Below are 24434 nucleotides of genomic sequence, written 5' to 3' on the forward strand. Positions count from 1 at the left end.
TTCCCGCACGAGGCAGAAACAAATGGGCAAAGTTTCTTTCACCCTGAATGCCCCTGTTACCTAGCAGTAAATAGGTACCTGGGTGTTAGTCAGCTGTCACGGGCTGCTTCCTGGGGGTGGAGGCCTGGTCAAGGACCGGGCCGCGGGGACACTAAAGCCCCGAAATCAACTCAAGATAACCTCAAGAAGGTGAAAATGAGGATGCTGCGGGGATAGTGAAGATGAGGATGCTGCAGGGATGGTGAAGATTAGGATGCTCCGGGGATGGTGAAGATCAGGATGCTGTGGGGATGGCGACGATTAGGATGCAGTGGTAATGGTGAAGATAAGAATGCTGCAGGGGAAGGTGAAGTTAAGGATGCTGTGGGGGGATGGTGAAGATGAGGATGCTGCAAGGATGGTGAAGATGGGGATGGTGAAAATTAGGATTCAGGGGGATGGTGAAGAGTAGGATTCAGGGGGATGGTGAAGATGAGGATGCTGTGGGGATGGCGAAGATTAGGATGCAGCAGTAATGGTGAAGATAAGAATGCTGCAGGGGATGGTGAAGATGAGGATGCTGGGGGATATGAAGATGAGGATGCTGCGGACATAGTGAAGACGAGGATGCTGCAGGGATGGTGAAGATGAGGATGCTGTGGGGATGGTGAAGATGAGGATGCTACGAAGATGGTGAAGAAGAGGATGCAGTGGTAATGGTGAAGATAAGAATGCTGCAGGGGAAGGTGAAGTTAAGGATGCTGTGGGGGGATGGTGAAGATGAGGATGCTGCAAGGATGGTGAAAATGGGGATGGAGAGGATTAGGATTCAGGGGGATTGGTGAAGATTAAAATTCAGGGGGACTGTGAAGATGAGGATGCTGTGGAAATGGTGAAGATTAGGCTGCTGCAGGGATGGTCAAGATGAGGATGCTGCAGGGATGGTGAAAATGACGATACTGTGTGGGTGGTGGAGAAGAGGATGCTACAGGTGATAGTAAAGATAAGGATGCTGCGGGGGATGATGAAGATGAGGATGCTGCGGGGATGGTGAAGATGCGGATGCAGCGAGGATAGTGAAAAAGAGGATGTTGCGGGGATCGTGAAGATGAGGATGCTGCGGGGATGGTGAAGATGCAAAAGGTACAGGGAATGGTGAAGATGAGGATGCTGCGGGGATGGTGAAGATAACAATAATGTGGGGATGGTGAAGATGAGGATGCTGCGAAGATGGTTAAGTTGAGGATGCTGCAGGGGATGTTGAAGATGAGGATGCTGCAGGAATGGTGATTATTAAGAAGCTGTGGGGATGTTGAAGACGAGGATGTTGGTGGGGGATGGTGAAGATGAGGATGCTGCGAGGATGGTGAAGATGAGGATGCTGAGGGGATGAAGACGATGAGGATGCTACGAAGATGGTAAAGATGAATATTCTGCGGTAATAGTGAAAATAAGAATGCAGCTGGGGATGGTGAAGATGAGGATTCTGCGGAAGATGGTGAAGATGAGGATGCTGTGGGTATGGTGACGATGAGGTTGCTGTGGGAATAATGAAGATGAAGATGCTGCGGGGAGGATGAAGATGGGATTGTTGCGGGGATGGTGAATATGAGGATGCTGCGAGGATGGTGAGGATGATGATGTTTCGGAGGTGGTGAATGTTAGGTTGCTGCCGGGATGGTGAAGATGAAGATGCTGTAAGGATGGTGAAGATGGGGATGCTGCAGGGGATGATGAAGAATATAATTCAGGAGGGATGGTGATGATGAGGATGATGAGGGGATGGTGAAGATTAAGATGCTTCAAGGATGGTCAAGATGAGGATGCTTCAGGGGATGGTGAAGATAAGCATGTTGCAGGGGATGGTGAAGATGAGGATCAGTGGGGGGATGGTGAAGATTAGGATGATGCGGGGATTGTGAAGATGAGGATGGTGTTGGGATGGTGAAGATGAGGATACTGCGGAGATGTTGAAGATACGGATGCTACAGGGGATGGTGAAGATGAGGTCTCTGTGGGGATAGTGAAGATGACGATGCTGTGGGGATCATGAAGATGAGGATGGTGAAGATGAGGATGCATCAGGGGATGGTGATGATGAGGATGTTGCAAGGGATGGTGAAGATGACGATGCTGCGGAGATTCTGAAGATGAGGATTCTGCAGGTGATGGTGAAGATGAGGATGCTACAGGGATGGGGAAGATGAAGATGCTGCAGATATGGTGAAGCTGAAGATGCTGCGGGGATGGTGAAGATGAGGATGGTGGAGTTGATGAAGATGAGGATGGTGTAAGGATGGTCAAGATGAGGATACTGTTGGGATTGGGAAAATGAGGATTCTGCGAAAATAGCGAATATGAGGATGCTGCGGGGATGGTAAAGATGAGGATGCTGTGAGGATGTTGAAGATGATGATGCTATGAAGATGGTGAGGATGAGGATGCAGCGGTAATTATGAAAGTAAGAATACTGCAGGGGATGGTGAAGATGAGGATTCTGCGGAGATGGTGAAGATGAGGATGCTGTGGGGATGATAAAAATGAGGATGCTACATGTAATAGTGAAGATAAGAAGGTTACGGGGGATAATGAAGATGAGAAACCTGCGAGGATGGTGAAGATGAGGATGCTGCGGGGAGGGTGAAGATGAGGATGCTGCGGGGATGGTGAAGATGCGGAAGGTACAGGGATTGGTGAAGATGAGGATGGTGAAGATGACGAAGCTGCTTGGATGAGGATGCTGCGAAGATGGTGAAGATGAGTATGGTACAGGGAATGGTGAAGATGAGGATGCTGCAGGGATGGTGCAAATAACGATACTGCGGGGATGGTGAAGAAAAGGATGCTACAGGTGATGCTGAAGATGAGGATGCTGCGGGATATGATGAAGATGAGGATTCTGCGGGGATGGTGAAGATGAGGATGCTGCCAGGATGGTGAAAATGAGGATGCTACAGGTGATAGTAAAGATAAGGATGCTGCGAGGGATGATGAAGATGAGGAAGCTGCGGGGATGGTGAAGATGAGAATGCGGCGGGAAAGGTAAAGATGAGGATGCTGCTTGGATGGTGAAGATGAGGATGTTGCTGGGATCGTGAAGATGAGGATGCTGCGCAGATTGTGAAGATAAAGATGCTGCAGGGATAGTGAAGATGAAGATGCTGCTGGGATAGTGAAGATGAGAATGCTGTGGTGATGGTGAAAATTAGGATGCTACGAAGTTTGTGAAGACTAGGATGCAGCGGGGATGGTAAAGATACGAATGCTGCAAGGGAGTGTGAAGATGAGGATACTGATAAGCGATGGTGAAAACGAGGACGCTACAAAAAAATAGTGAAGATTAGGATGTTGTGGGGTTGGTGAAGATGAGAATGCTGCGGGGATAGTGAACAAGAGGATGCTGCGATGATGGTGAAGAGGATGATGTTTCAGGGATGGTGAATGTAAGGTTGCTGCCGGGAAGGTGAAGATGAAGATGCTGCAAGGATGGTGAAGATGGGGATGCTGCAGAGGATGCTGAAGATTAGGATTCAGGGGGACGGTGAAGATGAGGATGCTGTGGGGATGGTGAAGCTTGGGATGCTGCGGGGATGGCCAATGTGACGGTGCTGTGGAGGATGGTTAAAAAGAGAATGCTACAAGTGATGTTAAAGATGAGGAGGATGCTGCGGGAGATAGTGATGTGGATGCTACATGGATGGTGAAGATGAGGACGCAACGAGGATGATGAAGTTGAGAATTCTGCAGGGATAGTGAAGATGAGCATGATACAGGTGATAGTGATGATGCGGAGGATGGTGAATATTAGGATGATGCTGGGTTTGTTAAGATGAGGATGCCATAGGGATGTTGAAGATGCGCATGCTACAGGGGATAGTGAAGATGAGGTTTGTGCGAGGATGGTGAAGATGACGATGCTGCTGGATTGTGAAGATGAGAATGCTGTGAGGATGGTGAAGATGAGAATGCTCCAGGTAATGCTGGAGATAACGATGATGCGGGGATGGTGAAGATGAGGATGTTGGTGGGTGATGATGAAGATGAGGATGCAACGAAGATGGTGAAGATGAGAATGCTGCATTGGATGGTGAATATGAAGATGCTGCATGGGATGGTGAAGATGAAAATTCTGCGGAGATGATGAACGTGAGGATCCTGCGAGGATTGTGAAGATGATGATGTTACTAGGAAGATGAAGATGAGGACGCTACGGGGATAATGAAGATGAGAATTCTGCGGGAACGGTGAAGATGAGGATGCTGCCAGGATGGTGAAGATGAGGATGCAGCGGAGATGGTGAAAATGAGGAATTTGCGAGGATCGTGAAGATGAGGATGCTGTGGTTATGATGGAGATGAGGATGCTGCGGGAATAGTGAAGATGAGGATGCTGTGGGGAGGATGAAGATGGGATTGTTGCGGGGATGGTAAATATGAAGATGCTGCGAGGATGGTGAAGATGATGATGTTTCGGGGATGGTGAATATTAGGTTGTTGCCGGGATGGTGAAGATGAGGATGCTGCAAGGATGGTGAAGATGGGGATGCTGCAGGGGATGATGATGGTTAAGTTTAAGGGAGGATAATGATGATGAGGATGCTTAGGGGATGGTGAAGATTAGGATGCTGTGGGGATGGTCAAGATGAGGATGCTTCAGGGGATGGTGAAGATGAGGATGTTGTAGGGGATGGTGAAAATGACGATGCTGTGCAGATTGTGAAGATGAGGATTCTGCAGGTGAAGGTGAAGATGAGAATGCTACGGGGATGGTGAAGATGAAAATGCTGCAGATATGGTGAAGATGAGGATGCTGCGGGGAGGATGAAGATGGGATTGTTGCGGGGATGGTAAATATGAAGATGCTGCGAGGATGGTGAAGATGATGATGTTTCGGGGATGGTGAATATTAGGTTGTTGCCGGGATGGTGAAGATAAGGATGCTGCAAGGATGGTGAAGATGGGGATGCTGCAGGGGATGATGATGGTTAGGTTTAAGGGAGGATAATGATGATGAGGATGCTTAGGGGATGGTGAAGATTAGGATGCTGTGGGGATGGTCAAGATGAGGATGCTTCAGGGGATGGTGAAGATGAGGATGTTGTAGGGGATGGTGAAAATGACGATGCTGTGCAGATTGTGAAGATGAGGATTCTGCAGGTGAAGGTGAAGATGAGAATGCTACGGGGATGGTGAAGATGAAAATGCTGCAGATATGGTGAAGATGAGGATGCTGCGGGGATGGAGAAGAAGAGGATGCAACAGGTGATGCTGAAGATGAGGATGCTGCGGGAGACTGTGGAGATGAGGATTCGGCGGGGATGGTGAGGATGAGGATGCTGTAAGGAGGGTAAAAATGATGATGCTACAGGTGATAGTGAAGATAAAGATGCTGCGGGGGATTCTGAAGATGAGGATGCTGCGGGGATGGTGAAGATGAGATTGCTGCGAGGATGGTAGAGATGAGGATGCTGCGTGGATGGTGATGATGAGTATTCTGCGGGGACGGTGAAGATGAGGATGCAGCGGAGATGGTGAAAATGAGGATGTTGCGAGAATCGTGAAGATGAGGACACTGCAGGGATGGTGAAGATGCGAAAGGTACAGGGGATGGTGAAGATGCGAAAGGTACAGGGGATGGTGAAGATGAGGATGCTGCGAAGATGGTGAAGATGAGGATGCTGTGGGGATGGTGAAGATGAGGATGCTGCGAAGATGGTGAAGATGAGGATGCTTCAAGGGATAGTGAAGATGAGGATGTTGTATGGGATGGTGGAAATGATGATGCTGTTCAGATTGTGAAGATGAGGATGCTACGGGGATGGTGAAGATGAAAATGCTGCAGATATGGTGAAGATGTGGATGCTGCTTAGATGGTGAAGATGAGGATGTTGTAGGTGATGAAGATGAGGATGGTGTAAGGATGGTCAAGATGAGGATGCGGTTAGGATTGGGAAGATGAGGATGCTGCGAAAATGGTGAATATGATGATGTTGCAGAGATGGTAAAGATGAGGATGCTGTGGAGATGATGAAGACGTTGATGCTACGAAGATGGTGAAGATGAGGATGCAGCGGCAATGGTGAAGGTAAGAATGCTGCAGGGGATGGTGAAGATGAGCATGCTGCGGGGGATATGGAAGAAGGCTTCAGGGATAGTGATCATGAGGGTGCTGCGAGGATGGTGAAGATGATGATGTTTAGCGCATGGTGAATATTAAGTTGCTACCGGGACGGTGAAGATGAGGACGCTGCAACGATGGTGAAGATAGAAATGCTGCAGAGGATGGTGAAGATTAAGATTGAGGGGGGATTGTGAAGATGAGGATGCTGTGGGGACGGTGAAGATTAAGATGCTGCAGGGATGGTCAAGATGAGGATGATGCAGGGATGGTGAGGATGAGGATGCTTTGGGGATGGTGAAAATGAGGATGCTGCATGTGATAGTGAAGATAAGGATGCTGCGGGGAATGATGAAGATGAGGAAGCTGCGGGAAGGGTGAAGATGAGGTTGCTGCTGGGATAGTGAAGATGACGATGCTAAGGGGATGGTGAAGATGAGGATGCTGCAGGGATATTTAAGATTCGGATGCTGCGAGGATGGTGAAGACGAGGATGTTGGTGGGGGATGGTGAAGATGAGAATGCTGCAGAGATAGTGAAGATAAAGATGCTTCAGGGATAGTGAAGATGAGGATGCTACGATAATTGTAAAGATAAGAATGCTGCAGGGGATGGTGAAGATGAGGACGCTATAGAAATAATGAAGATTAGGATGCTGCGGGGATAGTGAAGATGAGGATGTTGGAGGTGATGAAGATGTGGATGGTGTAAGGATGGTCAAGATGAGGATGCTGTTAGGATTGGGAAGATGAGGATGCTGCGAAAATGGTGAATATGAGGATGCTGCAGAGATGGTAAAGATGAGGATGCTGTGAGGATGGTGAAGATGATGATGCTACGAAGATGGTGAAGATGTGGATGCAGCGGCAATGGTGAAGGTAAGAATGCTGCAGGGGATGGTGAAGGTGAGCATGCTGCGGGGGATATTGCAGATATGGATGCAACAAGGATGGTGAAGATGAGGACGCAACGGGGATGATCAAACTGAGAATTCTGTAGGGATGGTGAAGATGAGCATGATAAAGGTGATAGTGACGATGAGGATAATGCAAAGGATGGTGAAGATTAGGATGATGCGGGGTTTGTGAAAATGAGGATGCTGCGGGGATGGTGAAGATGTGAGGACGCCGTGGGGATGTTGAAGATGCGAATGCTACAGGAGATGGTGAAGATGAGGTTTCTGCGGGAATGGTGAAGATGACGATGCTGCGGGGATCGTGAAGATGAAATTGCTGTGAGGATAGTGAAGATGAGGATGTTTCAGGGAATGGTGAAGATGAGGATGCTGCGGGGAATGGTGAAGATGACGATGCTTCGGAGATGGTTAAGATGAGGATGCTGCAGATATCGTGAAGATGAGGATTTTGGGGGTGATGAACATGAGTATGGTGTAAAGATGGTCAGGATGAGGATGCTGTTGGGATAGTAAAGATGAGGATGCTACGAAGATGGTGAATATGAGGATGCTGTGAAGATGGTGAATATGAGGATGCTGCGGGGATGGTAAAGATGAGGATGCTGCCGGGGATGGTGTAGATGAGGATGCTGTAGGGGATAGTGAAGATGAGGTTGATATGCAGATGGTGAAAATAAGGATGATGCAGGGGATGGTGAAGATGAGGATGCTGCATAGATGGTTAAGATGATGATGCTGCGTTGGATGGTGCTGATGAGGATGCTGCTAGGATGGTGAAGATAATAATGCTGTACTCACCTAGTTGTGTTTGCAGGGGTTGAGCTCTGGTTCTTTGGTCCCGCCTCTCAACTGTCAATCAACAGGTGTACAGATTCCTGAGGCTATTGGGCTCTATCATATCTACAATTGAAACTGTGTATGGAGTCAGCCTACACCACACCACTGCCTAATGCATTCCATTTGTCAACCACTCTGACACTAAAAAAGTTCTTTCTAATATCTTTGTGGCTCATTTGGGCACTCCTGTGTCTCCTTGTGCGTGTGCCTCTTGTGTTAAATAGCCTGGCTTTATCTACCCTATTAATTCCCTTCATGTCCCCCCTAACTCTTCCTTCTTCTAGCGAACTGAGGTTTAATTCCCGTTGTCTTTCCTCGTAGCTCATACCTCTCAGCTCAGGTACTAGTCTGGTGGCAAATCTTTGATCCTTTTCCAGTTTAGTCATATCCTTGCTTAGATATGGACTCCATGCTGGGGCTGCATACTCCAGGAATGGCCTGACATATGTGGTATACAAAGTTCTGAATGATTCTTTACATAAGTTTCTGAATGCCGTTCGTATGTAGGCCAGCCGGGCATATGCCGCTGATGTTATCCTCTGGATATAGGCTGCAAGAGACAGGTCTGGCGTGATATCAACCCCCAAGTCTTTTTCTTTCTCTGACTCCTGAAGAATTTCCTCTCCCAGATGATACCTTGTATCTGGCCTCCTGCTCCCTACACCTATCTTCATTACATTACATTTGGTTGGGTTAAACTCTAACAACCATTTGTTCGACCATTCCTTCAGCTTGTCTAGGTCTTCTTGAAGCCTCAAACAGTCCTCTTCTGTCTTAATCCTTCTCATAATTTTGGCATCGTCCGCAAACATTGAGAGAAATGAATCTATACCCTCCGGGAGATCATTTACATATATCAGAAACAAGATAGGACCGCGTGCAGAGCCCTGTGGGACTCCACTGGTGACTTCACGCAAATCGGAAGTCTCACCCCTCACCGTAACTCTCTGCTTCCTATTGTTTAGGCACTCCTTAATCCACTGGAGCACCTTTGGAGCTACACCTGCCTGTCTCTCCAGCTTATGTACCAGCCTCTTATGCGGTACTGTGTCAAAGGCTTTCCGACAATCCAAGAAAATGCAGTCCACCCAGCCCTCTCCTTCTTGCTTAATCTTTGTCACCTGGTCGTAGAATTCTATTAAGCGAGTCAGGCAAGATTTACCCTCCCTGAACCCATGTTGGCGATTTGCCACGAAGTCCCTTGTCTCCAAATGTGCTACCAGTTTTTTTCTCACGATCTTCTCCATCACTTTGCATGGTATACAAGTCAAAGACACTTCCCTGTAGTTCAGTGCCTCATGCCTGTCGCCCTTTTTCGTATATTGGGACCACATTTGCCGTCTTCCATATTTCTGGAAGGTCTCCTAACTCAAGTGTCCTACTATACACTATGGAGAGTGGCAAGCAAAGTGCCTCTTCACTCTCTTTCAGTACCCATGGCGAGATCACGTCTGAACCAACAGCCTTTCTAACATCCAAATCCAGCAGGTGTCTTTTGACCTCCTCTCTCGAAATTTCGAACCCTTCCAAAGCCGCCTGGTTTATTTCCCTTTCTCCTAGCACAGTGACCTCACCTTGTTCTGTTGTGAAGTCCTCCTGGAACCACTTGTTGAGGTCTTCTCACACCTCTTTGTCATTCTCTGTATATCTGTTCTTGCCTGTTTTAAGTTTCACTACCTGTTCTTTCACTGTTGTTTTCTTTCTGATGTGACTGTGGAGTAGCTTTGATTCGGTCTTGTCTTTGTTTGCTATATCATTTTCATAACTTTTCTCTGCTTCTCTTCTCACCCTGACGTACTCATTCCTGGTTCTCTGGTATCTCTCTCTGCTTTCTGGTGTTTTGTTATTCCGGAAGTTCCTCCACGCCCTTTTGTTCAGTTTCTTTGTTTCCATACATGCCCTATTATACCATGGATTCTTCTTTTGCTTCTCGGATTTTTCCTTTTTGGCCGGGATGTATCTGCTTACTGCCTCCTGACACTTTTGGGTGACACAGTCCATCATATCTTGTACCGACTTAGCTCTGAGGTCTGTGTCCTAAGGTATTTCCCTTAGGAAGCTTCTCATCTCCTCATAATTTCCCTTTTGGTATGCCAGCCTTTTGTTTCCTAGTTCGTTTTGGGGGGATATAATTCCTAGCACTACCAGGTACTCAAAGTTCAATACACTGTGATCACTCATTTCAAAGGGTGCTTCCATCTTAACTTCCCTTATATCCCACTCATTTAGGGTAAGTATCAGATCAAGCATTGCTGGTTCATCTTCTCTCATTCTTGTTGGTTCCTTGATGTGCTGGCTTAGAAATTTTCTTGTTGCTACGTCCAGCAGCTTAGCTCTCCATGTTTCTGGTCCTCCATGTGGGTCTCTGTTCTCTATTTTCTATGATTGAAGTCTCCCATGATTAGTAGTCCAGATCTATTTCTGCTAGCAACATAAGCTGCTCTCCATATTATGTTAATGTTGGCCATGTTGTTTCTATCATACTACTGTCTGAGTCTTCTGTCATTTGTTGGTGGATTATACATGACTACGACTATAATTTTTTGCCCTCCAGTTGTTATTTTACCTATTATGTAGTCACTGAAACCTTCACATCCCTGAACTACCATCTCCTCAAAGTCCCAGCCTTTTCTTACCAGCAGGGCAACACCACCACCACCTCTTCCTTCTCTCTCTTTCCACATAACATAAAAGTCCTGTGGGAACACTGCATTTGTTATGGTTTTCGTTAGCTTTGTTTCTGTGAGAGCTATTATGTCTGGTTTTTCCTCTAGTACCCATTCTCAAAGTTCATTTTCTTTATTTGTAATTCTATCTATGTTAGTGTACATTGCCTTGAGGCTCACTTTCTTCTGTCCCTTCTCAAATCTCCTCCTTGGTGAGTGTTCCGCTGGTGGGGGAAGCTGTGCCATGGGTGTGAGGATTTGTGAGGTGGATACCAGGGTTGCAGAGGATACTGGGATGAGGAGTAGGGGGGTCAAGTGAAAGGGGAGGGACAGGGAGGGTATGGGGTGAAAAAAGAGGGAGGACAGGAAGGAAAAGGGGAGGAGGGGTACTTGGGGGGAGGAGGGGAGGGGTTGAAGGGTGGGGATTGGGTGTGGGGTGAGGGAGATTTGGTTGAGTATTTGAGTGGGGCAGGGAGGTTTTGGGGTAGGTGGGTGTTACGGACCCGAATCCAGCGTCCGAGCACTGAGCAGTGACGACCGCGCCATCTGTGGGTCAGCTCCCGAAACCCCCTCCAAATGGACGACGCCATCTAGTGAGGACGAGATTTACCGGCCACAGGGGCTGGTTTCCCGTCTTGATCAGCTAGTAATGTAGCCCCTGCTGACCTCTGGTGAGGTGACGCTTAGACAGCAACGCCATCTATGGAGTAGATAGGTGGGCATTTGTGTCTAAGCCTGTGAGTGAGGTGCCCTAGAGTGTAACTAGTACTGATGACGTGTCTGATTACAGAGTCGACCTGGGACTGCTGAATCGGACGGTGGGGCAGTCTACCCAAGGCAGCCTAGGTATCTCCACGTGTTTGCTGCAGAAGCTGAGTCACCCCCCGGATGAACACTGTTGTGTTATCCTGCCTGTGACGTGGCAGTTGAGGAATTTTCGTACCCGCGGCTGACTGGTGGAGAAGACTAGCCACTGGGGTGTTGTGGTGAGGAGAGTGATCTGTGAAATCACACGAGGCTCCTGCCTAGGGCTCGCAACCCTAGTATCGGTCGTGGAGTGGCCTAACCAGCGGAACCAATTGGAACCTGCCAGCTACAGGCTGGATTTGTGAGAGAGTTACCATTGTACACTACTGTGGTGAGATTTCCCATTGTACACTACTGTAGTGAGAGTTCCAAGTGTGCTTTACTGGGTGAGAGTTACCATTGTGCACTACTGTAGTGAGAGTTCCAAGTGTGCACTACTGGGTGAGAGTTACCATTATACACTACTGTGGTGAGAGTTCCCATTATGCACTACAGGGTTAAGAGTTGCCATTGTGCACTACTGGGGTGCGAGTTACCTGTGTACACTACTGTGGTTAGAGTTCCTATTGTGCACTACTGGGGTGAGAGTTACAAGTGTGAACCACTGGGGTGAGAGTTACCATTATGCACTAATGTGGTGAGAGTTGCTATTGTTCACAAATGGGCTGAGAGTTCCAAGTGTGCGCTACTGGGGTGAGAGTTCCAAGTTTGCACTACTAGGGTGAGAGTTACCATTGTGCACTACTGTGGTGAGAATTACCATTGTACACTAATGGGGTTCGAGTTACCATTGTGCACGACTGGGGCGAGAGTTGCTTTTATGCACTACTGGGGTAAGAGTTACCATTGTAAACTACTGTGGTGAGTGTTACCATTGTGCACTACTGTGGTGAGAGTGTTGGAAATTTCCAACACTAATACAATACTGTTGTATTATTATTAACTATTACTAAAATATACTAATTACTGTAGTAACTAAAATTAACTAACAGTAGTGTTCACATGAACTAACAATTGTATCTGTACAATAATGCTGGAATTCTTACGTAACCAAGCTCCAGTATTGCGTCAGATTCTACCTAGTTAAACACATTTATATCCAGTGTGTTAGAGAATTGAATGTGATTCTCTAAAATCATCAGTATTCCGTGTGATAATTATTTACAGATAACATAACTCCCAAATAATGCCAAATCGAGAGTTTTTAGTTACAATTGTTATCAAGTAATAAATTTACCGTCACGCGTGAATGCCATGGAGAATACTAAAATCATCTCCATTTCTTGTTTACCACCGTAAGACGAGAAAGTAACAATGTTTAGCTCCCTAGAATTACAACCCAGTCTTTATCAAAGCATTTTAGCCACAACTGCGTGAAATAATATTATTCGTGATAAATAATTTCTGTGGCGAATGCGGGACGCGGGGGGGGGGGAGAGGGAGACGCCATTGTGTGTGTGGCAACTGCAGCTCGAGGAGGAGAAGTCGCCAGTGTGCGGCGTGAAGACTTGTTGCGGAATTGAGCAACTAGTTTTGGTGTCAGAGTCTAGGACACGTTACGGTGAAGTTGTCAGCAAGATTTAACCTGATACTCATCACAGAACTAGTTAATTTGTTCTACGTGATCCGTCGTGACCGGCCAAATAAGCGCGTCGACATCCAAGTCAAGCTAGCGACCACGTGTTTGCCATTGTGACACTAGAGCTTGGGACGCGGTTTCGGCAAGCCTCAACTTATTCAGTATCCTTTTAGCTAAGTATATATAACTCCCTTTTGATACATCATTAGAGATTGTATATGGCAGGGTAGCTTGTCGTTACATCGAGCAACTTAAACAAAACCCATTTTAGTATTCTAAATTAATTTATTTCCATTTCCTTGAATATAGATATTTAGTAGCCTAGTACATTGCTACGTAATATCCCTTAAATTACAGCTCGCGTGTGAAGAATCCACGAGCTGTTACCTTACCCGTGTTATTCATCTCCCAGTGTTCTACGAGGAATTCCGGAGATCCCGAGGATGATTCGCAACTGATGTCTTTGAAATCGTCTTCAAGCTAAGACTTTTCGTATTCATTTAATTATTCAAATTCTCATTATTTTATCCTATCATTTTATTGGATAAAGTGTACACTGGAGATAATACGTGTTTATTAGAATGATTAATTTCTGATGTTAATGATTCATATTTTTACTGGTGATAAATTTTCTATAGATTCTTTAATTGGTCATAAGATTAAGTTATTACACAATGAACTGAGAGAGAGGTGGACGACGACGGTCGTCCGGACGACGCCATCTAGTGAGGACGAGATTTACCGGCCACAGGGGCTGGTTTCCCGTCTTGATCAGCTAGTAATGTAGCCCCTGCTGACCTCTGGTGAGGTGATGCTTAGACAGCAACGCCATCTATGGAGTAGATAGGTGGGCATTTGTGTCTAAGCCTATGAGTGAGGTGCCCTAGAGTGTAACTAGTACTGATGACGTGTCTGATTACAGAGTCGACCTGGGACTGCTGAATCGGACGGTGGGGCAGTCTACCCAAGGCAGCCTAGGTATCTCCACGTGTTTGCTGCAGAAGCTGAGTCACCCCCCGGATGAACACTGTTGTGTTATCCTGCCTGTGACGTGGCAGTTGAGGAATTGTCGTACCCGGGGCTGACTGGTGGAGAAGACTAGCCACTGGGGTGTTGTGGTGAGGAGAGTGATCTGTGAAATCACACGAGGCTCCTGCCTAGGGCTCGCAACCCTAGTATCGGTCGTGAAGCGGCCTAACCAGCGGAACCAATTGGAACCTGCCAGCTACAGGCTGGATTTGTGGTTGAAGGCCTCCATGACGGTGCACCCAGTGGAACTGTGATTTGGCTGGCCTGTGGCCAGGGTAGACTCGAGAGAATTGAAGGATTCAACTTGAGGCCACAAGAAGAGGACCAGGGCTACTCCTCTCGAGCACCTTGGAACATTCCTGCATCTTCAGAGGAAGACCATTCTGTATATTATAGTGTTTATACCCCCCCCCCCCGTGTGACTGTTTATATATTTATTTATGGTGGTGGTGTAATTATATATTTAAGTTTAGTGCCTTTGTCTCCCTTCCCCTTTAATTTACTTGCGTTAGTTACGGAACACACCCCTTGAAAGCCACTACTAACTTGGGGCCGGATACCCAAACTCTATTAACATCAGAGAAAGAACCCCGTTGCGACCCAGTAGGGCCGTAACATAATTGGCATCCCCAGTGGGATCCGACCCCTTGTCAAGTATGTTTGACAGGGGTGGTGAAGTGGCGCAATCCCTGTAAATAATTCCCCCTGTTTGTGATTATTAGGACGTTATACATCCTGTGCGGTGCTCGGAGTGATTCAGTGCAATATTGTAGAGTGCGGTGCTCGCTGTGATTAAGTGCAATATTGCGCAGTGCCGTGCCCGTTGTAATTACGTGCAATATTGGCAAGTGCGGTGTTAGGTTCGATAAAGTGCAATATTGACGTAGAACAGTGCTCGGTGCGTTAAGTGCTAAAGTGAAGCTGTGTGTTAAGTGCTAGTGCTCCATCTCAGTGACAATGGCAGAAAAAGCGACCATCGACGATCTGGACGATGTTCAGGCTTTTCTGAACAGGGAGGACTGTCTTGCCAGATTAAAATATCTGGGGAAACAGGAACTAGTGTTAGTGAGTGCCTACCTGGAGATCAAGATACGTGCCAGTGATTCCCGTGTGGCGATCTTGTCCAAGGTTCACCGGCATTTGAAGGCCGAGGAGAAACAGGAAAGTGAGGCACAAGGTACAAAAGAAAGTGAAGAAGTAGCTTCCACTGAAAAGGAAGATAAAGGCAGTGTCATTGACAGCGATGCAGGTGAGCTAAATATAAGTTTACTTACAGTAAAGATGCGTGCCTTGGTAATAAATCGCGAGATAGAATGGAAGAAATTAGAAATGGAAAGAGAGAAACAAGATAAAGAATTAGAGATGAGGCGTTTAGAATTAGAACGAGAAAGAGAAAGAGAAGAACGAGAAAGAGAAAGAGAAGAGCGAGAAAAAGAACGAGAAAGAGAAGAGAAACGAGAGAGAGAAGAACGTGATAGGCAAGAACGACGAGACAGAGAGGAAAGAGAGAGACAACATGAGCTAGAAGTATTGTGATTAGGTGGTCGGAGGCAAACAACGGACACAAGTATTTTCGATCCGGTGAGGAACATCAAAATGGTCCCGAAGTTCAACGAGAAGTTTAGAAGTTCTTCGCGGCCTTCGAGAAAGTCGCAGCCTCTTTGGAGTGGCCAAAGGAGAATTGGGCCATCATGATACAGTCCGTCTTGACTGGGAAGGCCCAAATCGCCTACTCCACGTTGTCCCTTGATGACTCTGGCGATTACGACAAGGTGAAGAAGGTCGTGCTCATGGCGTACCAATTGGTACCTGAGGCGTACAGGCAAAAGTTTAGGAACCTGAAAAAAACCTCAGAGCATACGTTCACCGAATTCGCCACCATCAAGGAGCGGCTTTTCCAGGAGTGGTGTGCCTCTCGGAAGGTTGACCACAGTAGTGCACACTTGGAAATCTCACCCCAGTAGTGCACTATAAGAAATCTCACCCCAGTAGTGCACTATAAGAAATCTCACCCCAGTAGTGCACTATAAGAAATCTCACCCCAGTAGTGCACTATAAGAAATCTCACCCCAGTTGTGCACTATAAGAAATCTCACCCCAGTAGTGCACTATAAGAAATTTCACCCCAGTTGTGCATTATAAGAAATCTCACCCCAGTAGTGCACTATAAGAAATCTCACCCCAGTAGTGCACTATAAGAAATCTCACCCCAGTTGTGCATTATAAGAAATCTCACCCCAGTAGTGCACTATAAGAAATCTCACCCCAGTAGTGCACTATAAGAAATCTCACCCCAGTAGTGCACTATAAGAAATCTCACCCCAGTAGTGCACTATAAGAAATCTCACCCCAGTAGCGCACTATAAGAAATCTCACCCCAGTAGTGCACTATAAGAAATCTCACCCCAGTAGTGCACTATAAGAAATCTCACCCCAGTAATGCACTATAAGAAATCTCACCCCAGTAGCGCACTATAAGAAATCTCACCCTAGTAGTGCACAATAAGAAATCTCACCCCAGTAGTGTATAATGGGAACTCTCACCCCAGAAGTGCACATTAAAAAATCTTTCCCCAGTAGTACACAATGGGAACTCTTACCCCAGTAGTCTCAGTGGTGTAGTGGCAAGACACTCGCCTGGCGTTCCGCGAGCGCTATGTCATGGGTTTGTATCCTGGCCGGGGAGGATTTACTGGGCGCAATTCCTTAACTGTAGCCTCTGTTTAACGCAACAGTAAAATGTGTACTATGATGAAAAAACGATTCTTCGCGGCAGAGGATCGTATTCCAGGGACCTGCCTGAAAAGCTACGCGTACTAGTGGCTGTACAAGAATATAACAACTCTTGTATATATCTCAAAAAAAAAAGTAGTGCACAATAAGAACTCTCACCCCAGTAGTGCGCAATGGAAACTCTCTCCCAAATAGTGCACATTGTAAACTCTCACCCCAGTATAGTACAATGGGAACTCTCTGTGGGACATTTGGGGCTTGACTCTATTAATTTAATTATTAAAGTAATGAAATCAATTACGAAGGACCACCCGCTTTTATAGTAAAGAGGGAAACTAATAAAAAGTGATGATTAGAAATTCCTAGAAGAACCAGTTTCTATGGATAAATATTAGGAAATATAATCACTTAAGTAATTAATGGGCTGTATAAATAATTTACTTGAATCAAAGCCTCAAACACCTACATTGGGGAATTATTGCTAGAACTTCATATATGTCTAGGAACTAGTGTGGTTCGTGCACCAGTTCATTGTGTAATAACTTAATCTTATGACCAATTAAAGAATCTATAGAAAATTTATCACCAGTAAAAATATGAATCATTAACATCAGAAATTAATCATTCTAATAAACACGTATTATCTCCAGTGTACACAGTATCCAATAAAATGATAGGATAAAATAATGAGAATTTGAATAATTAAATGAATACGAAAAGTCTTAGCTTGAAGACGATTTCAAAGACATCAGTTGCGAATCATCCTCGGGATCTCCGGAATTCCTCGTAGAACACTGGGAGATGAATAACACGGGTAAGGTAACAGCTCGTGGATTCTTCACACGCGAGCTGTAATTTAAGGGATATTACGTAGCAATGTACTAGGCTACTAAATATCTTTATTCAAGGAAATGGAAATAAATTAATTTAGAATACTAAAATGGGTTTTGTTTAAGTTGCTCGATGTAACGACAAGCTACCCTGCCATATACAATCTCTAATGATGTATCAAAAGGGAGTTATATATACTTAGCTAAAAGGGTACTGAATAAGTTGAGGCTTGCCGAAACCGCGTCCCAAGCTCTAGTGTCACAATGGCAAACACGTGGTCGCTAGCTTGACTTGGATGTCGACGCGCTTATTTGGCCGGTCACGACGGATCACGTAGAACAAATTAACTAGTTCTGTGATGAGTATCAGGTTAAATCTTGCTGACAACTTCACCGTAACGTGTCCTAGACTCTGACACCAAAACTAGTTGCTCAATTCCGCAACAAGTCTTCACGCCGCACACTGGCGACTTCTCCTCCTCGAGCTGCAGTTGCCACACACACAATGGCGTCTCCCTCTCTCCCCCGCGTCCCGCATTCGCCACAGAAATTATTTATCACGAATAATATTATTTCGCGCAGTTGTGGCTAAAATGCTTTGATAAAGACTGGGTTGTAATTCTAGGGAGCTAAACATTGTTACTTTCTCGTCTTACGGTGGTAAACAAGAAATGGAGATGATTTTAGTATTCTCCATGGCATTCACGCGTGACGGTAAATTTATTACTTGATAACAATTGTAACTAAAAACTCTCGATTTGGCATTATTTGGGAGTTATGTTATCTGTAAATAATTATCACACGGAATACTGATGATTTTAGAGAATCACATTCAATTCTCTAACACACTGGATATAAATGTGTTTAACTAGGTAGAATCTGACGCAATACTGGAGCTTGGTTACGTAAGAATTCCAGCATTATTGTACAGATACAATTGTTAGTTCATGTGAACACTACTGTTAGTTAATTTTAGTTACTACAGTAATTAGTATATTTTAGTAATAGTTAATAATAATACAACAGTATTGTATTAGTGTTGGAAATTTCCAACACTCTCACCACAGTAGTGCATAATGTGAACTCTCACCACAGTAGTGTATAATGGTAACTCTCACCCAGTAGTGCACACTTGGAACTCTCACTACAGTAGTGCACAATGGGAACTCTCACAACAGTAGTGTACAATGGTAACTCTCACCACAACAGTGCACACTTAGAAATCTCACCCCAGTAGTGCACTATAAGAAATCTCACCCCAGTAATGCACTATAAGAAATCTCACCCCAGTAGTGCACTATAAGAAATCTGACCCCAGTAGTGCACTATAAGAAATCTCACCCCAGTAGTGCACTATAAGAAATCTCACCCCAGTAGTGCACTATAAGAAATCTCACCCCAGAAGTGCACAATAAGGAATTTCACCCCAGTAGTGCACAATGGGAACTCACTCCAGAAGTGCACAATAAGGAATCTCACCCCAGTAGTGCACAATGGAAACTCACCCCAGTAGTGAATAATAACAACTCTCGCCCCAGTAGTGCACAATGGTAACTCGCACCCAAGTAGTGCGAACATGGAACTCTCAACCTAGTAGTGCACACTTGGAACTCTCTCCCCAGTTGTGCACAATAGCAACTCTCACCACCATAGTGCATAATGGTAACTCTCACCCCAGGAGTGCACACTTGGAACTCTCACCCCAGTAGTGCACACTTGGAACTCTCTCCCCAGTAGTGCATAATGGTAACTCTCACCCCAAGAGTGCACACTTGGAACTCTCACCCTAGTAGTGCACACTTGGAACTCTCACCCCAGTAGTGCATAATGGTAACTCTCACCCCAGGAAGGCACACTTGGAACTCTCACCCCAGTAGTGCACACTTGGAACTCTCACCCCAGGAGTGCACACTTGGAACTCTCACCCCAGTAGTGCACACTTGGAACTCTCACCCCAGTAGTGCACACTTGGAACTCTCACCCCAGTAGTACACAATGTAAACTCTCACCCAGTAGTACACACTTGGAACTCTCACCCCAGTAGTGCACACTTGGAACTCTCACCCCAGGAGTGCACACTTGGAACTCTCACCCCAGTAGTGCACACTTGGAACTCTCACCCCAGGAGTGCACACTTGGAACTCTCACCCCAGGAGTGCACACTTGGAACTCTCACCCCAGGAGTGCACACTTGGAACTCTCACCCCGGGAGTGCACACTTGGAACTCTCACCCCAGGAGTGCACACTTGGAACTCTCACCCCAGGAGTGCACACTTGGAACTCTCACCCCAGGAGTGCACACTTGGAACTCTCACCCCTGGAGTGCATACTTGGAACTCTCACCCCAGGAGTGCACACTTGGAACTCTCACCCCAGTAGTGCACACTTGGAACTCTCACCCCAGGAGTGAACACTTGGAACTCTCACCCCAGTAGTGCACACTTGGAACTCTCACCCCAGTAGTGCACACTTGGAACTCTCTCCCCAGTAATGCACAATGGGAACTCTCACCCAGTAGTGCACAATGGAAACTCTCACCCAGTAGTGCACAATGGAAAGTCTCACCCCAGTAGTGCACACTTGGAACTCTCTCCCCAGTAATGCACAATGGGATCTCTCACTACAGTAGTGTACAATAGTAACTCTCATCACAGGAGTGCACAAAGGGAACTCTCACAACAGAAGTGCACAATAGGAACTCTCACCACAGTAGTGCACAATGGAAACTCTCACCACAGTAGTGCACAATGGGAACTCTCACCACAGTAGTGCACAATGGAAACTCTCACAACAGTAGTGCACAATGGGAACTCTCACCACAGTAGTGCACAATGGAAACTCTCACCCCAGTAGTGCACAATGGTAATTCTCACCACAGTATTGCACAATAGTAACTCTCACCCCAGTAGTGCACAATGGGAACTCTCACAACAGTAGTGCACAATGGGAACTCTCACACAGTAGTGTACAATGAGAACTCTCACCCCTGTAGTGCACAATGGGAACTCTCACCCCAGTAGTGCACACTTGGAACTCTCACCCCAGAAGTGCACAATAGAAACTCTCCCCCAATAGTGTACAATGGGAACTCTCACCACAGTAGTGCACAATGGTAACTCTCACCCCATGGTAACTCTCACCCCATTAGTGCACAATGGCAACTCTCAACCCAGTAGTACACAATGGCTTCTCTCACGATAGTAGTGCACAATGGTAACTCGCACCCCAGTAGTGCATAATGGGAACTTTCACCCATAGTAGTGTGCCATCTAAACTCTCACAAAGTAGTGCACCATGTAAACTCTCACCCAGTAGTGCATAATATAAACTCTCATCACAGTAGTTTACAAGGTAAACTCTCAGCCCAGTATATCACCTTGTAAACTCTAACCTCATTAGTATACCATGTAAACTCTCACCCCAGTAGTGCACAATGGCAACTCTCACCACAGTAGTGCACCATGTAAACTCTCACCACAGTAATGCACCATGTAAACTCTCATTACAGTAGTGTACCATGTAAACTCTCACCCCGGTAGTGCATACTTGGAACTCTCACCCAAGTAGTGTACAATAAAAACTCTCACCCTAGTAGTGCACAATGTTAACTCTCACTTTAGTAGTGCACACTTGGAACTGTCATTCCCAGTAGTGCACAATGGGAACTCTCACGACAGTAGTCTTCAATGGGAACTCTCATCACAGTATTGTAAACTTGGAACTCTAACCCCAGTAGTGCACAATATAAACTCTCACCCCAGTAGTACTCCATGTAAACTCTCACCCCAGTTGTGCACAATGGGAACTCTCACTATAGGAGTGCACAATGGTAACTCTCACCCAGTAGTGCACAATAGGAAGTCTCTCTACAGTAGTGCACAATGGTAACTCTTGCCCAGTAATGCACAATGGGAACTCTGACCCCAGTAGTGCACACTTGGAACTCTGATCCCAGTAGTGCACAATAAGAACTCACCCCAGTAGTGCACAATAAGAACTCACCCCAGTAGTGCACAATGGAAACTTTCACCCCAGTAGTGCATACTTGGAAATCTCACCCTAATAATGCACAATAAGAACTCTCACCCCCAGTTGTGCACAATGGGAACTGTCTCCCCAGTAGTGCACAATAAGAACTCACCCTAGTAGAGCACAATAAGAACTCACCCTAGTAGAGCACAATAAGAACTCACCCTAGTAGAGCACAATAAGAACTCACCCTAGTAGAGCACAATAAGAACTCACCCTAGTAGTGCACAATGGAAACTCACATCCAGTAGTGCTCAATGAAAACTTTCATCCCCAGTAGTGCACACTTTTAACTCTCACCCTGTAGTGCGCAATGGAAACTCTCCCCCAATAGTGTACAATGGGAACTCTTACCACAGTAGTGCTCAATGGCAACTCTCAACCCAGTAGTGCACAATGGCTTCTCTCACGATAGTAGTGCACAATAGTAACTCTCACCCCAGTAGTGCATAATGGGAACTCTCACCCGAGTAGTGCACAATAAGAACTCTCACCCCAGTTGTGCACAATGGCAACTCTCACCCCAGTAGTGAACACTTGGAATTCTCACCCCAATAGTCCACAATGGCAACTTGAACCTAAGTAGTGCACAATGGCAACTTGAACCTAAGTAGTGCACAATGGAAACTCTCACCTGAATAGTGCACATTGTAGACTCTCACCTTAGAAGTGTACAATGGGAACTCTCACCACAGTAGTGTACCATGTAAACTCTCACCCCAGTAGTGCAACAAGGTAACCTCTTAACCCCACTAGGGCGATATGTGATCTCTCACCCTACTTGAACCCTACATAAACTCTCGCCCCCAGTGGTGTATCACATGAACTCAATACAGTCGTGCACCAAGTAAACTCCCCAGTTGTGCACCATGCAAACTGTCACCCCTGTACTGTACCATGGAAAATCTCACCCCAGTAGTGCAAATGGAAACCTTTATCACAATAGTGCACCTTTGAAACTGTTACCCCCAGTAGTGCACTATGTAAACTCTCACCCCAGTATTGTGCTATGTAAATTCTCACCCCTGTAGTGAGCAATGTAAATTCTCACCCCTGTAGTGAGCAATGTAAACTCTAAATCCTGTTGTTAATCCTGTTAACTCTCATCCCAGTAACATCATTACAATAAGCCGAGAGATTTATTTTAGGTGAAAGCTTTATTTGTAAATCTGGACTTTTACTTTGAAGTGTAACCTATCATTAGAAGCATATGTCGTGTATAATGAGGAATTATATAGAGTAAACTCAGGCGACGGTCTGATGCACCTCACATCGTCTTTATCATGAAAGGTTGCATCAAGACGTTGAGCACAGATCGATGGAATAATCTGTGAGGGAAATTGGAGAAACGATATGTATATGACTGATCGAAATAGGATGTTAATGCGTAAAATGTTTTTTAAGTCAGCAATTTCTCCAGGAGATAATCTGAAGATGTTATATATTGTTATATCTGGAGAAATTGTTACTGTGTTAAATGTGTCTGTAAATTCAAAGCTCTAGTTTGATGTACCATAAAATGCAAACCTACATACTCTACTGAATGACGTCACAGTCCAACGAAGTAGTGAGTAAAAACATATTTTTTTTTTATTTGTATAATGAGTTTGGTGTTTTCTGTGTCAACAAGAATGCCAGAAAATAAAATATACAAATTGAGAATGGGTTTCAATTTTCTCGAACATATGTGCAGCGATTTTGATTACATATTCCATGCCGTCGGCTGACATACAAAAAATATAATAACAATATGTGCTCAATCAAAATAAAAAAATATTACAACATTGGTTGGTGGGGTTATATGAAGGTGCGTATTACCAGGGCGCAGGTAATCGTCGACACTCGCATTTTTATATATAAGGATTGCTGACGGGCTAGCTACCTGGCTAGTCTACCCATAGGCAGGGGGATCGGTCGCGTGTCTCAAACAGCTGCGTTGAACCACCTCTGGTCTGCCTGTTACCAAAGGCAAGCCGCTGTAGCAATAATTGGTAAGAGGTCTTCACGCTGGTAGCATCTGAAAGCCTCTCGGCTGAAAGCTGGCAATAGAGAAGGCGTGAAGAATCATCACCAGTACAATGAGGGCTGCAGCCTGGCTGGTCCTGGTGTGGGTGTTCGTCCTTTACTACTCCTTGGGCACTGTTGCTGAAGGACAACATGTAAGTTATACGGGTTCTTCTCTCTCTCTCTCTCTCTCTCTCTCTCTCTCTCTCTCTCTCTCTCTCTCTCTCTCTCTCTCTCTCTCTCTCTCTCTCTCTCTCTCTCTCTCTCTCTCTCTCTCTCTCTCTCTCTCTCTCTCTCTCTCTCTCTCTCTCTCTCTCTCTCTCTCTCTCTCTCTCTCTCTCTCTCTCTCTCTCTCTCCTCTCTCTCTCTCTCTCTCTCTCTCTCTCTCTCTCTCTCTCTCTCTCTCTCTCTCTCTCTCTCTCTCTCTCTCTCTCTCTCTCTCTCTCTCTCTCTCTCTCTCTCTCTCTCTCTCTCTCTCTCTCTCTCTCTCTCTCTCTCTCTCTCTCTCTCTCTCTCTCTCTCTCTCTCTCTCTCTCTCTCTCTCTCTCTCTCTCTCTCTCTCTCTCTCTCTCTCTCTCTCTCTCTCTCTCTCTCTCTCTCTCTCTCTCTCTCTCTCTCTCTCTCTCTCTCTCTCTCTCTCTCTCTCTCTCTCTCTCTCTCTCTCTCTCTCTCTCTCTCTCTCTCTCTCTCTCTCTCTCTCTCTCTCTCTCTCTCTCTCTCTCTCTCTCTCTCTCTCTCTCTCTCTCTCTCTCTCTCTCTCTCTCTCTCTCTCTCTCTCTCTCTCTCTCTCTCTCTCTCTCTCTCCTCTCTCTCTCTCTCTCTCTCTCTCTCTCTCTCTCTCTCTCCTCTCTCTCTCTCTCTCTCTCTCTCTCTCTCTCTCTCTCTCTCTCTCTCTCTCTCTCTCTCT

At 45.9% G+C, this 24434-nt stretch overlaps 1 protein-coding gene across 1 annotated transcript; it reads right to left on the reverse strand.

Annotated features, from left to right (window-relative positions):
- Window positions 1–878: 878 nt before the first annotated feature.
- LOC138367998 (uncharacterized) lies at window positions 879–9106 on the reverse strand. The gene is made up of 6 exons (XM_069330289.1): window positions 9012–9106; window positions 5051–5708; window positions 3848–4368; window positions 2560–3166; window positions 1940–2319; window positions 879–1518 (listed from the first exon to the last, which is right to left on the reverse strand). The coding sequence occupies exons 1-6, from the start codon at window positions 9104–9106 to the stop codon at window positions 879–881; spliced, it is 2901 nt and encodes a 966-aa protein (XP_069186390.1).
- Window positions 9107–24434: the final 15328 nt, after the last annotated feature.

The sequence above is a fragment of the Procambarus clarkii genome, chromosome 24, assembly GCF_040958095.1.
Source record: "Procambarus clarkii isolate CNS0578487 chromosome 24, FALCON_Pclarkii_2.0, whole genome shotgun sequence".
Classification (NCBI taxonomy): Eukaryota; Metazoa; Arthropoda; class Malacostraca; order Decapoda; family Cambaridae; genus Procambarus; species Procambarus clarkii.

What these genes read in the sequence shown, in the direction of transcription:
- LOC138367998 (XM_069330289.1), bottom strand. Translation starts at nt 9,106, where the DNA reads ATGCAAAGTGATGGAGAAGATCGTGAGAAAAAAACTGGTAGCACATTT. An exon ending in CCTCATCTTCACTATCCCCT is followed by an intron (nt 3,167 to 3,847) that starts GTAGCATGCGCA and finishes CCATCACCACAG; the next exon opens with CATTCTCATCTTCACTATCC. An exon ending in TCTCATCTTCATTATCCCCC is followed by an intron (nt 2,320 to 2,559) that starts GTAACCTTCTTA and finishes CTATTTTCGCAG; the next exon opens with AATCCTCATTTTCCCAATCC.